At 38.3% G+C, this 13,786-nt stretch overlaps 1 protein-coding gene across 1 annotated transcript in view; it reads left to right on the top strand.

The window, feature by feature from the left end:
* The window catches only part of RABGAP1L (RAB GTPase activating protein 1 like), a 232,916-nt gene that overhangs the window by 13,425 nt on the left and 205,705 nt on the right, over nt 1-13,786 (top strand). Inside the window, 7 exon segments of the mRNA XM_036387748.1 lie at nt 6,469-6,636; nt 7,853-8,042; nt 9,367-9,402; nt 9,405-9,576; nt 11,472-11,646; nt 12,444-12,604; nt 13,070-13,180. Coding sequence (XP_036243641.1) covers nt 6,502-6,636; nt 7,853-8,042; nt 9,367-9,402; nt 9,405-9,576; nt 11,472-11,646; nt 12,444-12,604; nt 13,070-13,180 — 980 coding nt within the window. The 5' untranslated portion in view covers nt 6,469-6,501.

Raw genomic sequence — 13,786 nt, 5'->3', positions numbered from 1 at the left:
TGAAAAGATTTTTGTTCTTAACAGTGCTTTTCTGGAAATAAGGATTTTTAATCTACATGTGTTTAAAATACAGTGATACAGCTCTGTTGCTCATTAAGTTAGTTTTATTCCTGGGAAATCATATCAGTAAGCCAAATAAATGGTTGTTTGTTTTTTCCATTATGTTCTTTACATAGTGTTTCACTGCCAGAGATAAGACTGGGAAACATTTTGTGGATAATACAACAGTTTGTAGTATGAGCACAGAGATAGTTTCTCATAAAAAGATTACACAGAGAGAAGTTGGGATGAAAGCTGAAATTGTGGTGCTTTTGTGGTCAGTGAGATTTAAACACTGACATGATTTTATGACATCCAGAATTTTCTTCTGCAAATGTCAGTCAGAATAGAGGGGTTTGGAGCAGCTGGTGAGTTGTACTGTCTCAGTGTAGAGAATCATGGAATTTTATCAGGTTGTTTAGTGTTTCAGGGAAGAAGCATTGAAAAGGTGAAGCTTTGTGTGTTTGCAGCACTTGTGGCTTTCTGGGGAAGGTGTCCCCATTAAAGGCAGGGAGCTCATGGGGTGGGAGCCAGGCTAATGCAGAGTTTAGATACATTTCTGTTCTGTGTTTGTGTGTGAGGCACTGTCCATGTCCTGTTCCCTAAGGGGTGAGAGAGTCACCACACCACTGCAGTCATCTGGAAATGTGAGTCATGGAGTGATGGCAAGGCTGGTCAGTTTAATGCTCATTTTGCTGTCCTGCACTGTATCCTGTCGCTCAAAAAAGGGAATAAATCATGCTTTTTCATGTATATTTCTGCTTCAATTAGCAGAAGACAAATTTCTGCATAGCTCTGTTGGACCTTCCCCTTCATAAAGGTCCCAGAGATTCTCTTGGGGAACCATAGTTCTGAAAATAGGTATAACTTATTTCCCAGTTTTGGGGTTTTTTTGCAGTTTGAGATTGTCAGGCAAACTGTATGGCCTTGAAGCCTGCCTTTAATATAAGTCTGTCTTTAATACAGGATGATTTTGTGTCTCTGCTAAAAAAAAGTATTAATTAGCTTGCTCTTGACTGTCTTCTTTCAAGCAGGTAAGAAACTTCCTTTCAAAGCATGTTTCTTGTTGCTTGCTGAAAATAGGTCAACCTTTATCTCCCATAACTGCTGGTCAGCCTTTCTCTCCCTTAATTGCTGCCTTTTCATAGCTCCACATTTTCTGATTTTTAGGTGCTTGTAATACTGAAACAAAAGACTTTTTTACTTTCCACAAACCAACAGGGACCTGGAGGAGTAACTTTGAAATATTTATTGAACACAAACTGGAAGTAAATACAAAAAAGTCTGATGCCTACTTCAGAAGACTGATTCATGTAAAAATTATGTTTACTTTTGGAGACCAGTTTGCAGAGGAAGTTTTTGAATCTATCAGGTCTGCAAAGCAGTTTCCTTCAGGAAAGTCAGTGGCTTTCCAGAACCTTAGATTCTTTCTCCTGGCATGATGAGTGTGTGTTGCAGCAGTGCCTTGGCCTGTGGTGCTCAGCAGTCCCATGGATGTACATCACTGCCTGGCTGTTTGTGTTGTGCACGTGGTGTGTTTTTGCAAGTCTGGGCTCAGTGTGAATGCATGGAAGGGTTATGGAGGGAAGGAATCAGGAGGGTTTCTGTCCTGTGTCCCTGGCTCTGATTCAGTGCTGAGTCCCCCTGGCTGTTCTAGAGTCACTGTTCTTCACCTTTCTTGCTCTTTAATCACTTAGGCTGCTTTACAAAGGCAGCTGTAGTGAGCTTGGGGTGTCTCTCTGGAATGAAGTGGGGAAGCTGCTGGGTTTGGGCCTTCCACAGCTTAGTACTGAACATATGTGAAAGTAAGTTCTGATCACTGGACCCAAAACAGTTCTAGTATGGCTTAGTTACCTTTTATCCAGGACTGTGTATAAGCAAAACACTGGGAGCTGATGCACATCAGAGAGGTTGGCTTGACCAAAACTACATCATAAAGCTCACAGAGAAAAGCAGCAGCTTTTTTGCAGTCCTGTTGGCCCTATGACTTAAAATTTGTTTTGGAGCAAGAGCCACACACCATGCCACACTTCCACACACAGTCTCTCTTAAAACTCTGTCTGAATAATTTCTTTGTATTTCAAAAGTTCTTTAGTCCTAAAATCTGTTTGTCAGAAAACCTTTTCTGAAACCCTTATTTTTTAAAAAAAAATTAATTCTTTTATCAGAGTAGGCTTTCTTTCACTGAATTTAGAAAAAATTCCTCCTGTGCATTTGATCCTTATTTTTTTTTTACATGTGTGTGATATTATTCACCAAAGGATGGGGGGAGATCCTTCTCTATAGGAAGGAGCATGACTGTTCAAGGTACCTCTTTTGTAGCAATGACTTCCTCACAGTAGCAGTACACACTTCTGAGTGTTTCCTGCTGTGAAGAGAACTTTGACAGCAGAATTTGTTGTCATCTTTTGGAAGATGCTGTTGGAGGACCTGCTCTGACTCCTGGCTCTAAGGATTTGGGAAGGCACTGTCTGACCTGATGTTGCAATCCTTGGATTGCATTGATCCAATGGATCACCATTGGCAGAACAGAGTGTATTTTTCATTTGGAACTGAACTCCACCAGTAACTTAAACTAAACTCCACCAGCAGCTCAAACTAAGAAACTGCCTTGGAGCTGAGGCAGCTGAAGTGCTTTGGATTTATTCTTTCCTGTCCCTGACTGGCAGCTCCTCACTGCTGGTTGCTGCCCTCCCAGAAACTTTAAGCTGGTAAAGCAAATGCTGAACCTCATTCCTCAGGATTCTGAGCCAGCATTCAGCTGTTGAGGTCATTAGGGAGTAAACCTGATGTGATTGTGGACTGAACAACTTCTATATGTTCTGACTAATGCTGTCAGAAATAAATTCTTGCATTCTTAACTTAAAACTTTTCCTCGAAAAGGACAATTAAAAGAAATGAGATGCTTGAGTTTAGTAGTAGGAGTCTGCTCCTAGATTTTGTTCATGTCTAGTATGTCAGCTGTCCTTTTTTTCTTTACATGTGTGGGAGAAGGGAGGTTTGAAGTGAATAATTTGGTGGTGAGTAAAAAAGAGGACTAGAGCCAATGGCACAAGGGAAGTGAGAGTGACCATCCACTGACTGCTGGTGACTGGAAAGTCCAGAGTGCATGTCTCTCTTCTTGTTACTAAAGAAAAAAACTGCTTCAGATGTTTCTCTCTGCCTCAAAAAATATTAATGCATTATTCTTTTAGAAAGATTTTTATTCTTTTTACTGCTTTTCCTCAAAAGCACTTGGCTGAAGTATTAGATCATATGTCTTTATAATGAAAAAATAGAAAGTTTTTCTCTTTATGTAGCTTACTACTTAAGGTGATGTAAATTTCAATAGTCTTCATGAGAATCACAGCTATACTCCTGAGTAAGGTTTGTGTCAGAGTTTAAATTGTTTTGTTTGAAGAAATGACTTGGTCATGATAGTTCATCTCTGGCATTAAAATCTATTTTTGGTCAAAGACTGATCATAAAATATGGTGTATAAAGCTTTTCCTAAGTGCCTGGTCTGCTTGTGTTTTACTGCCAAACTGAAGCTGAAGTTTGGTACTGCAGTGGGAGAGGGGAGCACTGGCAATAGGTTGGAGTGGTCTGGAATGAAGGGTTCTGGGATTGATCCAGTTAGTGTAGTTGTGTGTAGAAAAAGGTGTGTGTCTGCACTGGCTGTGGTGCTTTAAGCTGCTTGTGAAGGCAGGCTTGGAGTACACTCTTATTAAACACATGAAAGGCCTTGTAACTCAATTTCACAGCATGCTCTACACTTTCTTGCACTTGCTTTTATCTGACCTGAATAAGGAGCTCCTCCCAGTCATCTAATGTTTATAATAGTTACTTTCAGATTAATATTTAGGAAGCAGAAATTCTCTTAATCCCCAGTTACCCATTTGGGGCAAGAATAAGTATTTAGTGCATCAGTATGCTTCTGTATTTGCATGATCCTACTTTTCTTTGGCTTTACAAATGGTACGTTTTTCCTCCTTTTATTATTGAAATACTGCTACAGAAAACACTTCATAGTTCACATGGTGCCTGTTGGTTCTTACTTTTTCACAGAAAGAATTGTTGGTAATCTGATGTTAGCAATCTGCATTTGACTGATGATAAATAAAGTAAAACCATTTTTCATTGGCGTTTCTGTGTTACTCTCCCATGAGTTAGCTCAAAAATTAAATTTAATTAGACTAGAACACAAAAAACTGTCAAGGTATGCAGTGGGAGGAAGAGTGGTCTCCGATAGCCTGGACCTTTGCTCCTAATGTGGCTGACAGTCCCCTCTTTTGTTTTTTCCAGTGCTGATGTCACTGCAAAGATAATGATTCTTCAGAGTATATACTGTATTTGGGGACCATAACTAAAGGCCTTTCATTGCCTTCAAAGACTTCTGTAATACCTGACCTTCGCTTTTATATAGAGGATTTACTTTGAAATTAGTATTTTGAGCTAGATTTGCTGTTTATTGCAAACAAGCTCTTCAGCAATGTTTTTACAACACTTGTTAAAAAATGCACGTAGTTAATATAGTTTGTGTAACGCACTAAAAATCTTGTGTGGTAAAGCTTTGTCTTTCTCTTGTCAAGGAAATCTTTAAAGCAAAGATGCTTTCAAAAAGTTGAAGCAAAACCTAATGCAGCAGTGAGTCCATTATGTAGGCTGGGTGGAACTCAGCTTACATCATTTGTCAGGAAAATATTCCTGCTTGTGGTTGGTCTGGAGCTCTGAAAGGTGCCAGAGGGTGTGAAACTGCTCATCCAAATGTGTCACCACTCTGAGTATTCCAGCTGTTGTTTAGAGGCTTTTTTAATAAGGTGATTTCTAATGAGTTTTTATGCTGTACAAGTCAGTTATCTAAAGAACTTGAATTCTTTTTTCTGGGGTTCCTACATGTGATGCCCTCAATGGGTAGATGGGTAAAACTGTGGCTTGGTTAGGCAAAGGGCAAAGCTTTTTGAGGAGTTGCATGTAAGTTATGCTAAGCCAAGTCTTTGAAAGGGCAAAAGCATGTTAGCTGTAGGTTCAAAAATCATAGAAAATACTACAGTATTGAAAGTTGTCTAGTTCCTACAATTGCTTTTTCTGGTTTGAAATTGCTAAACTTTCTGTTCCTGCTAACATCCTAAGTAACACCTGTTCAAAATGGTGGAGAACATGCATGCCGTTGTTCTTTCATGGGCTGTTTTTCTGGTTCCCTATAGCTAGACCTAAGTCAGCATTCTTGCCTTGATCACTGGGTGGTTGGAATTGGAAGAGAAGCAAAAGTGGTGCAGTTCTGCTCCTTGGTGCTGCTGGGAAGGGCAGGGTGAAGCTTAACCTCCTCTTGTTCCTGCTCACAGCAGATGTGGCTTGAGCTGTTCCTCCTTGGGCACTTTCCAGCCTCCCAAAGGTGACAGGCACAGATTTTTTTCCCCCTGTGCTGTGACTCACCTGAACTCTGACTCCTGAGCACAATACATCCCAGCACTCAGCCAGAGCAGTGTTGTTCAGGAAACTGGAATGGAAGTAGACCATATGTTGAAGTGCATGCTCTTTGTAAAGTCTGAAAATATATTTTCCCTTTTTTGACACAGAAGATATAAAAATAGATAAGAAAAAAAGGCTGAGATTCAGCTCTTAATTCTCTAAGGAATGAGGGAAGACATTCTGAGTTAATGTAGGTCATGCTGGCTTTATTTGGTGGATACCTACAGTAGGTGTCCTCATGCTGGCATGCTTGGAATGTTTCAGCTCTGTATTGTTATATGAACTTGTAATGTATAGACTGAACAGTATTTTGCCCTTTCTCTTTGTTTCTAGATTTGGGTTTTTTTTCCTTGTGCAGAGATAGGAAATTTTGTTCTTGGTTGCCATAGTATTTATAGTTTAGTTGTTTATATTTTATATTTATAATACTTATGTTTGTATTTTTAAATGGTATGGTTAATTTTAACTGTTGCAGAGGGTTTCAGGGAAATAAGGTGAGAAGGATCTGGCTGTGATTTAGTATCACTTTAGACTTACTAAACTAAAGCCCCTAACATAAGTGATTGCTAAATAATGTTTTTATGTGGAGAGCATACACTTAGTATGCAGTTTTTGGGAAATTAGCCTTTGGGTAATCTGTATCTTCACATGACCTTTGTGACACTCTGGGTAAGGAAGATACCTGTAAGAGGGAGAACCAAGGGCACAAATCAGTGAGGTAGAGGAAGCAGACTATGGAAGATTAAGAACAGGGAAGTCAAAGCTCTGGGGTGAACCTCTTCCTTTGTTATCTGTATGCATAGATAACAGCCACTGCTGTTAAATCATAGCTATATTAATTCATATACCAATGAAATCAGAGTTTGAGGAATACAGTTGTATAATCTTAAGTATTTTATTATACCATAATATCTTTATATTATACCTATTAACATACTGTGCACAACATCAAAACTAATTTTTTTTTGTCATTATTAGGTTCTGGTGGCAGGAAGAGAATACTGACCTGAGATGGAAGTCAAAACATCATTTAGCAAAGCCAGCAGGATTCCTGAGACTGTATCCACATTAATTAAGGAAGAATTTGTCTTGGTTCATCAGAAATCTGAGGATGCCTCTGGAAATGATGAGAAGCCACAGCTAAAGGTTTGCTCTGATTTTATTTTTAAATGTGTAGCAAGGTTTGTATCAATGGAAAGAGTGCATAATTGTTGTGTGGTTAAGGAGAGTTTTAGACTGCAATTTTTGTCCTTGCTGGCTGCCAGTGAAATGAACAGCTTGGATTAAACAACTCTGTCCAAAAGTGGCAGTTCAGATTTTCTTTTAATTAAAGAATAATAATTCTTCTTTGGGAGTTAGCTTTGTTGTATTCTGTGGAGCTATACATGAGTAAGGACTTTACAAAGAATTAGATTCAGTTTAAAGCTTGATATTCTTTATTGAGGGATCAGAGACTGTTATCTTAAAAGCATGTAATTAATCTGTATAGGAATAGATTACACCATGTCTTGCACTTTAGTTCCTAATTTAGTTTTCCTGCTTAGTGCTACTTTAGGCATGAGTAAGATCTTTGCTAAAAGTTTTCTAGTTTTCTATGTATAAATAGCAGAATATTTTAGAACTTGGGTGCACAGCTGATTGGTTAAATACAAATCTCACCATTTGAGCTGTAGTAGCCAATGTACTGGTTTTGCTCTGCTTTGAACAGCAGGAATTTATTCCACCTGAAATGACAGTAAATACCTAGTCTGTCTTTTCTGTACTGTTTGATGGTTATTTACAACTGATAATTTCTGTCTATGTTAGACATTATCTGCTTCTTTAATCTAGAAAGAGGCTGTTGGACTGGAGGCAGAATCCATGATGCAGCATGGTTTTCTTTTGTCTGAAAAGCTGGTACTTGTGAAAGATTCTATTTTTCTTTTAGGAAGTGTATATCTCCAATTTTTTTTTTTCATTTCCTTAGGCTTGCACCACTCTTGTGTGGGAAAATTGGTGAAGCAACTGAAATGGGCTGGATATGACTGAGAAAGTAAAATTTTCTGTAAGACTAATTATAGCAAAGTGTATTGATCTCTAGTCTGAAATGGAGGTTCTAAATACACAAATCTGTTATTCTAAGAGAAGTCTGTAGTTTTTTGATGGATGGTTTTTTGGATTAGCAATGAGAACATCTGCATTTTATGTAAGGAAATATGACACTGGTCCGTATTTAATTCAATTTTATTGATTCTTGGTTTGTTGTCTTGTTCAGCAAAGTTTCTTAACTTTTGTAATCAGTAAGACTATATATTTGAAAACTAATAATGAAAATAAAACTACAAGTACCTTCAAAAAAATCTCATCTCCTTCTGCTTTCCAGGTATTTTCAAATGGAGATGAGGAGTTGGAGAAGGCAATGGAAGAGATCCTGCGGGATTCTGAGAAGGACCATGATGTCACTGCACTCCCAGAAGGATTCAGGGATGGCAGTGGCCAGGCAGCTGCAGATGGGTCAGCAGGACAAACAACCCAGCCAGCTTTGCAGCTTGTGTTAGACCCTTCTGCTACAGGTATTGCCTGAGTGCTTTCCCCCTTCATCACACATGGCAGTGTTGTTCTCTATGCAGTTTCAAGTTAACCCCAAAAGCTTCGTTCCAGAATTGTGTTGGAGTATACCTAGGGGCCTCCTCTTATTTTTAGTTGAAGATTATAGATAAGAATAGATTATCGTCAGATTGATACCTTGAGCTGCTCTGCTTTGGTCAAAATAACGTTCATTTTTCCTTCAGCCCAAGGCTTAGTTGGGACTGAGGATTGTATGAGTTGCAGAGTGGATGATAATTGAGGTGGATCTGCTGCTGCTGCACCTCAAGAAATTTCAGGGTAGTGTTCATGGATAGTGCTACCTGCAAATGAAATACACCCTGAGCAAACTGCTTGAACTGGCCATCTCTGATGGTGTCACCAGGCAGCAGTAAGGCTAGGATTTGATATTTGCTAGGAGTGATTGTGGTACTTGCCTGGTATATAAAGTTTTCATGAAAAGGGGAGGACTGAAAGCTTTTAATGTAAACTATATTGTATATATTTTAAGTAAAATATATTGTAGCTTTTTTAGATACATATTGAAAACATGCAGTATAAAAATACATGCATTGTGTTACTTATATTAGGAATACAATGCTGTGGTCATTTTTTTTGTGCTTTAAACTAGAATTCTTTTTACCTCAACAGCATGCAGGGCACTTCTGTGGTATTCTGTCAGCTAATTCCCATAGTATGTGTTGGAAATAAATAGTTTATATGAAATGGAAACACCCTTCTCTTAATTACATGTCTGCTGTATTTCTGAGAAACTTACTGTCTTACTGTTTGACATTCTTCCAACAAAACCCAGCCCTTAGCATGAATGAACAAAGAAATACTTGTAGATATGTTTCTCTTGCCCCACTCCAGCCCCAACAGGAATAATTCAGTTTTGCAGCCTTCATGATTCTAAGTGTTATGGCAGTGTCTAGTAATAAGGAATAGAAGTAACAGGACACAGAAGGGTCCAGTGCTAGGTGATCTTCAAGGTCCATTCCAGCCCCTTAATGTTCTGTGATTCTGTGACTGCTTACAAAGATTCAGAATGTCTGTGCTGTGTTCCTGTGATGCTAAAGAGAATCAAAATGCAGTTTGTCCCCATGCCACCCTTGGAAACATGAATTAGATTAGAACAGACTTCACAGTAATATTAAGCTGTCAAATGGATTTCTTGCTATTGGAGCTGAATTGTCTGCTCTCATGTCCTTCCCTGGAAGATGTAGGAGATTTGGCTGTGGAACTCATTGGAAAGAAAAAATGTGTGGAAATAAAAGCAAATGGCTAAAGAAGTGTTTTCTTCATTTTCAGAAATCTCTGCACCAAGGCCGTCTTCTCCCAGTGAACCCTGGAAGAGGACAGTGTGTTGTTTAACAAACTGACTTATTTGGGTTGTACAAAGGTGTCAGCCCCACGGAATGAACCAGAAGCTCTGCATGCCATGGCAAACATGAAGTCCTCAAGTCAAACTCCTTTACCTGTAACACTCTATGTCCCAAACATTCCAGAAGGCTCTGTAAGGTAACACAAGAGTTTCATTTGTTGCTTAAGCAGACACATAAAAAGTGGTTTCTCACTTTGTTACTTGCACAGGGGAGAGTAGAACTGCTTGAATTTGTGCCTGAGGTTCTTGTTGAAGACACTTAATTTTGAGAAATTCCTCTGAAGCAGCAAAATGTGTGCTCAGATTTACCACGGCTGGTGCTGCCAGCTACCACACAGTGTCAACAAAAGCATCTCTTTCTACCTTAATATCTGCTCAAATATGACAATAAGAGATACTGGAGAGGGAGAGCTGATAATACCTGTGCTCTCCTGACCTCCCTAGTCTGTCGATGCCTCCAAGGTGCATGAGTTGCAGGAGTCCTTCTGGCCTTGGGTTTGCTGCAGAAGTGTCAGTTTGGACTCTCCCATCTATGTTGCAGAGTTGAGGTGGCAGTCTCTGCTCCCAGCCATTGCTGTGCAGAAGCCAGCTCTGACCCATGTCCGCCTCATGATGCCAGTGCTCACAATCTCTAGAAAATATTTACTTTCCCCATGTGAGAAGGGTCTTAATAGTGGTGAGGGAGTCAAAGATTCTTGACCAGGGTGCACTAAACATGAACCTGTAGCATTTTTGCATCCAGAAGTAGAGAACATCTCAATATCTAAGATGTTTATTTCTAAGCTCTGATATCAAGGTATCTGAAGGATATGATTGGATTTCCTTCCTTGCCTGAACTGTGTTTCTGTATTGACTATCATCTTGGGGAGGAAGAGAAGGACTTCAAGAATCTGTATTATTTTCTTCCATTTTGTTCTTTGAACACAATTTGAATTTCATTTGACATCAGAAAAGACTGTATTTCTGTACTTCTACAGTGGAAACAGTCACCCTTATACAAGATGTAAGGTGTTCCATGCCTATTTTTACTCGGTGTGGCCACTCAGGAGGGTTGTTTTGCAAGTGAAACAGCAGGTTCCTTTGACCTTTAATTTCAGAGGAGATCAGTAAATGTGGCACTGCCTAAGAACCTGCACAGAACTGAAAAGTTGAATCCACATGTGACATAAAACATTCCATCAAAGCTTAGGTGATACTAGTGTTGGCTTTGAGGAGTGTGTTCATACCTGGTGTCTGAATACTTGTCCTGTGAGGTTCCAGTTGTGTCCCACCAAAATTACAGTGTGCTGAATCCTCCCAGGGCCCTTCTTGCCTTTAGATTAGTCCTATATTTTTATTGTTACAGACTTGGGATTTTAGGGGACTAATTTTTATTGGTCCTTGATGTGAATGTGCATATGGACCAGTAGTGAAAAGATAGAGGAGAACATTTGTTATTCTCTAAAAGTCACTATCCACCAGCCTGTTCTGAAACACCACTCCTGCTTTTAAGTTTCTGAAATATTCTTTGGGTTCTGTGTTTGAGTATTTTAAATTTTTGGGTGAAGTCTTAGATCTGTGTTAAATACTCACCTGAATATGGCAGCATTTGCTAAGCTGTGGTGGTATTGTTTGCTAAGTCCTGTTGATTCTGAAATCATTTTCATAATGATTTTTTAAACAGCTATTTAGATTCCCTTTTAATGTTGCATTTTCTTTGTATACAAATCACATTTTTAGGGTTTTCTGTGATTTCTGTATTTCTTCTTCTGTGTTTTTCACAAGTAATGGCCATTGTTTACTGTCTGATCTAGAGGTACTGTATTTGTCTGTATTATGGCATACAAAAGAAATTAAGTCAGTGTTACAACCAGGAACATTTACACCTTTAATTTGTAAAGCATAACATTTCTGTTCCTGCTACCCATCTCATCTTCTTGAATTTAGCAGTAATTAGAGTTTAGATTCTTATTTATCTAATTACAGAAGAGCCTTTCAGGTAGGCCTGTCTGTTTTACTGACCTGTTCCTTGATCTCCTGTCTTTCTTGCCAGAATAATTAATCAGTTGAGCAATTCGGAGATAGCCTCGTTTCCCATCTATAAGGTGTTATTTTGTGTGAGGGGGCAAAATGGGACTTCAGAGAGTGACTGCTTTGCATTTACTGAGAGCAGCTGTGGGACAGAAGAGTTCCAGATCCATGTTTTCTCCTGTGAGATTAAAGAAGCTGTAAGTATTCTGGGGTGTGCAGTGACTGGGAAAAAGGACACAAGTGTTTGAAGAGGTCATTCCCAATGTGGAAATTATATCTAGTGCCTTGAAAAATGTGTTAGCACATATGAATGAGTTTTGCAGAATGTGCAACTAGTCATACATGAAACTCATTCATATGTGCCAACACATTTTTCAAGGCACTATAAAATTATGATTTTAAGTTTTTGCTTTTAGTATTTCAAGAAAATTCCAAATTGCACTGTAATGGGAAGATTTGGAAAGCCCCTATTTGGGGCTTTTGCTGACCTCATTTAGGTATGTTTCATACTGAAGTTGCAGTGTCTGCCTTTGGAATTAAAAGGAACCACGTTACAGTACTCTCCCCTAAATATTTTAGGAAGAACTGTGTGAGAGTCTGGGAGAAAAGAACTTTGTAGGCTGGAAAAAGAAGAAATCTCCTTGGGTTTTGACATCTGCCAGAGCAAGCTGTATGTTGTGTTGTTAAAAACACAACTTGAAAAGTACATTATGCAGGTCTTCTAATAAGCTGCATTCCTAATCTCTAATCTAATTTATATTAACTCACTGAGCATGACATGAGCAGGGAAGGTATCAGGAATGGAAATAGGAGAGGTTGTTACTGAAATGGCTTGGTTACTGAACACGTGATGTTGAGTGCTTTGTGGTACATGAGGCATGATGTGTGTTCAGTATAGGAGGCAAGTGATTTTTGACCTTCAAAAACATCACAATGCCTCATTCAAAACACCCTCATTTTTGACCAGAATATTAATGATTTTGCTTTTCTGCAGGTCAGCCGAATTTTGTATAGTTTCTCCACAGCATTCAAGCGTTCTTCCAAACAAGCATCTGATCATGTGAAGGACTTTGTTCTTCCCACACCAGACAGTGATGTGTACACTTTCAGTGTCTCCTTAGAAGTCAAAGAAGATGATGGAAAAGGAAATTTTAGGTAATCAGAATGGAAAGGGAAAAGCAGAAATCTCTTTGGAAAAAGTGCACAGCTACTTTCCACACACACAGCTGCTGTGCAACAAAATTCATTTGACCTCTTTTCATGAGCAGAAATGCTGTAAATAGGAAGCTGCTCTTTTGATGATTTTCCAATTTTCTTCTCTGTGTTTTTTCTGCAAAAAGTTTAAAATTCAGGATACCTTCTTCAAGTGAATTTCTTTTCACTGCATAGTTTCTTTTAGGGATGCTCAATGGATGCCTGTGCAAATGGAGAAGATAGTAAGAAGTATTTTAAAAACTTTAATCAAACTAAGTTTCTTGAGTAAATACAGTTTAGTGGTTTCTTTTCATTTTCTAAAATCTAATGAATTTTGAATTAATTTAAAATTAGGAAGCATAAAATCTTTTCTGTATTTAACAATTCATGTTCTATACCTGCTGAAGGATGTTTCTATTCTTTTAGCCCTGTGCCAAAGGATAGAGATAAATTGTACTTCAAGCTTAAACAGGGAATTGAGAAGAAAGTGGTGATCACAGTTCAGCAACTTTCCAACAAAGAACTGGCCATTGAAAGGTAAAATCTAACAAAAATGATGAAGGTTATATTTTTGAAAGAATGGTATTTAATGTAGTTTGCTCTGACTTGGCAAGAAAAAAATGTACCAATAAGACAAAGTATGATTGCACAACAGAATTAATGCCACCAGATGGCAATCTTAGCAAAAGAGTAACAATGGGAGAATGTGTTTGTAGTGAAAAGGAAATTCAAGATAACAGGAGAATCAAGAGAACTGCCCCCAACCCTCCCAAAATCTTACTGATCTCTTGACTTAGTTTCAAGCTTTTACTTCAGAATGGAAGCTAAAGTTTTACACAAGAAATATACAGTAAAATTTTGTCATTGCTTTTATGTTGTAAAATTAGCCTTTTGCTACTTATTGACTTAAAAAAAATATCTATTTTCAGTGTAATTTTAATTTAAACAGTTTTGCCTTCAGGATTCACTTAATGAGGCATTTATGAATAGCATTTGATTATTGCTTTTCTCCCCAGTGTAAAACTATCTTTCTTAGAAATTAGCTTTTATTTTGGTGGTGTTTAGAATATTCAGTTGGGGATGTTATTTTTATCACCACAAGTTTTGCTGTGTAAAAGTTATTTAATTGAAATGACATACACA

The sequence above is a fragment of the Molothrus ater genome, chromosome 9, assembly GCF_012460135.2.
Source record: "Molothrus ater isolate BHLD 08-10-18 breed brown headed cowbird chromosome 9, BPBGC_Mater_1.1, whole genome shotgun sequence".
Taxonomy (NCBI): Eukaryota; Metazoa; Chordata; class Aves; order Passeriformes; family Icteridae; genus Molothrus; species Molothrus ater.
This window is presented reverse-complemented; position numbering and strand designations above follow the sequence as displayed.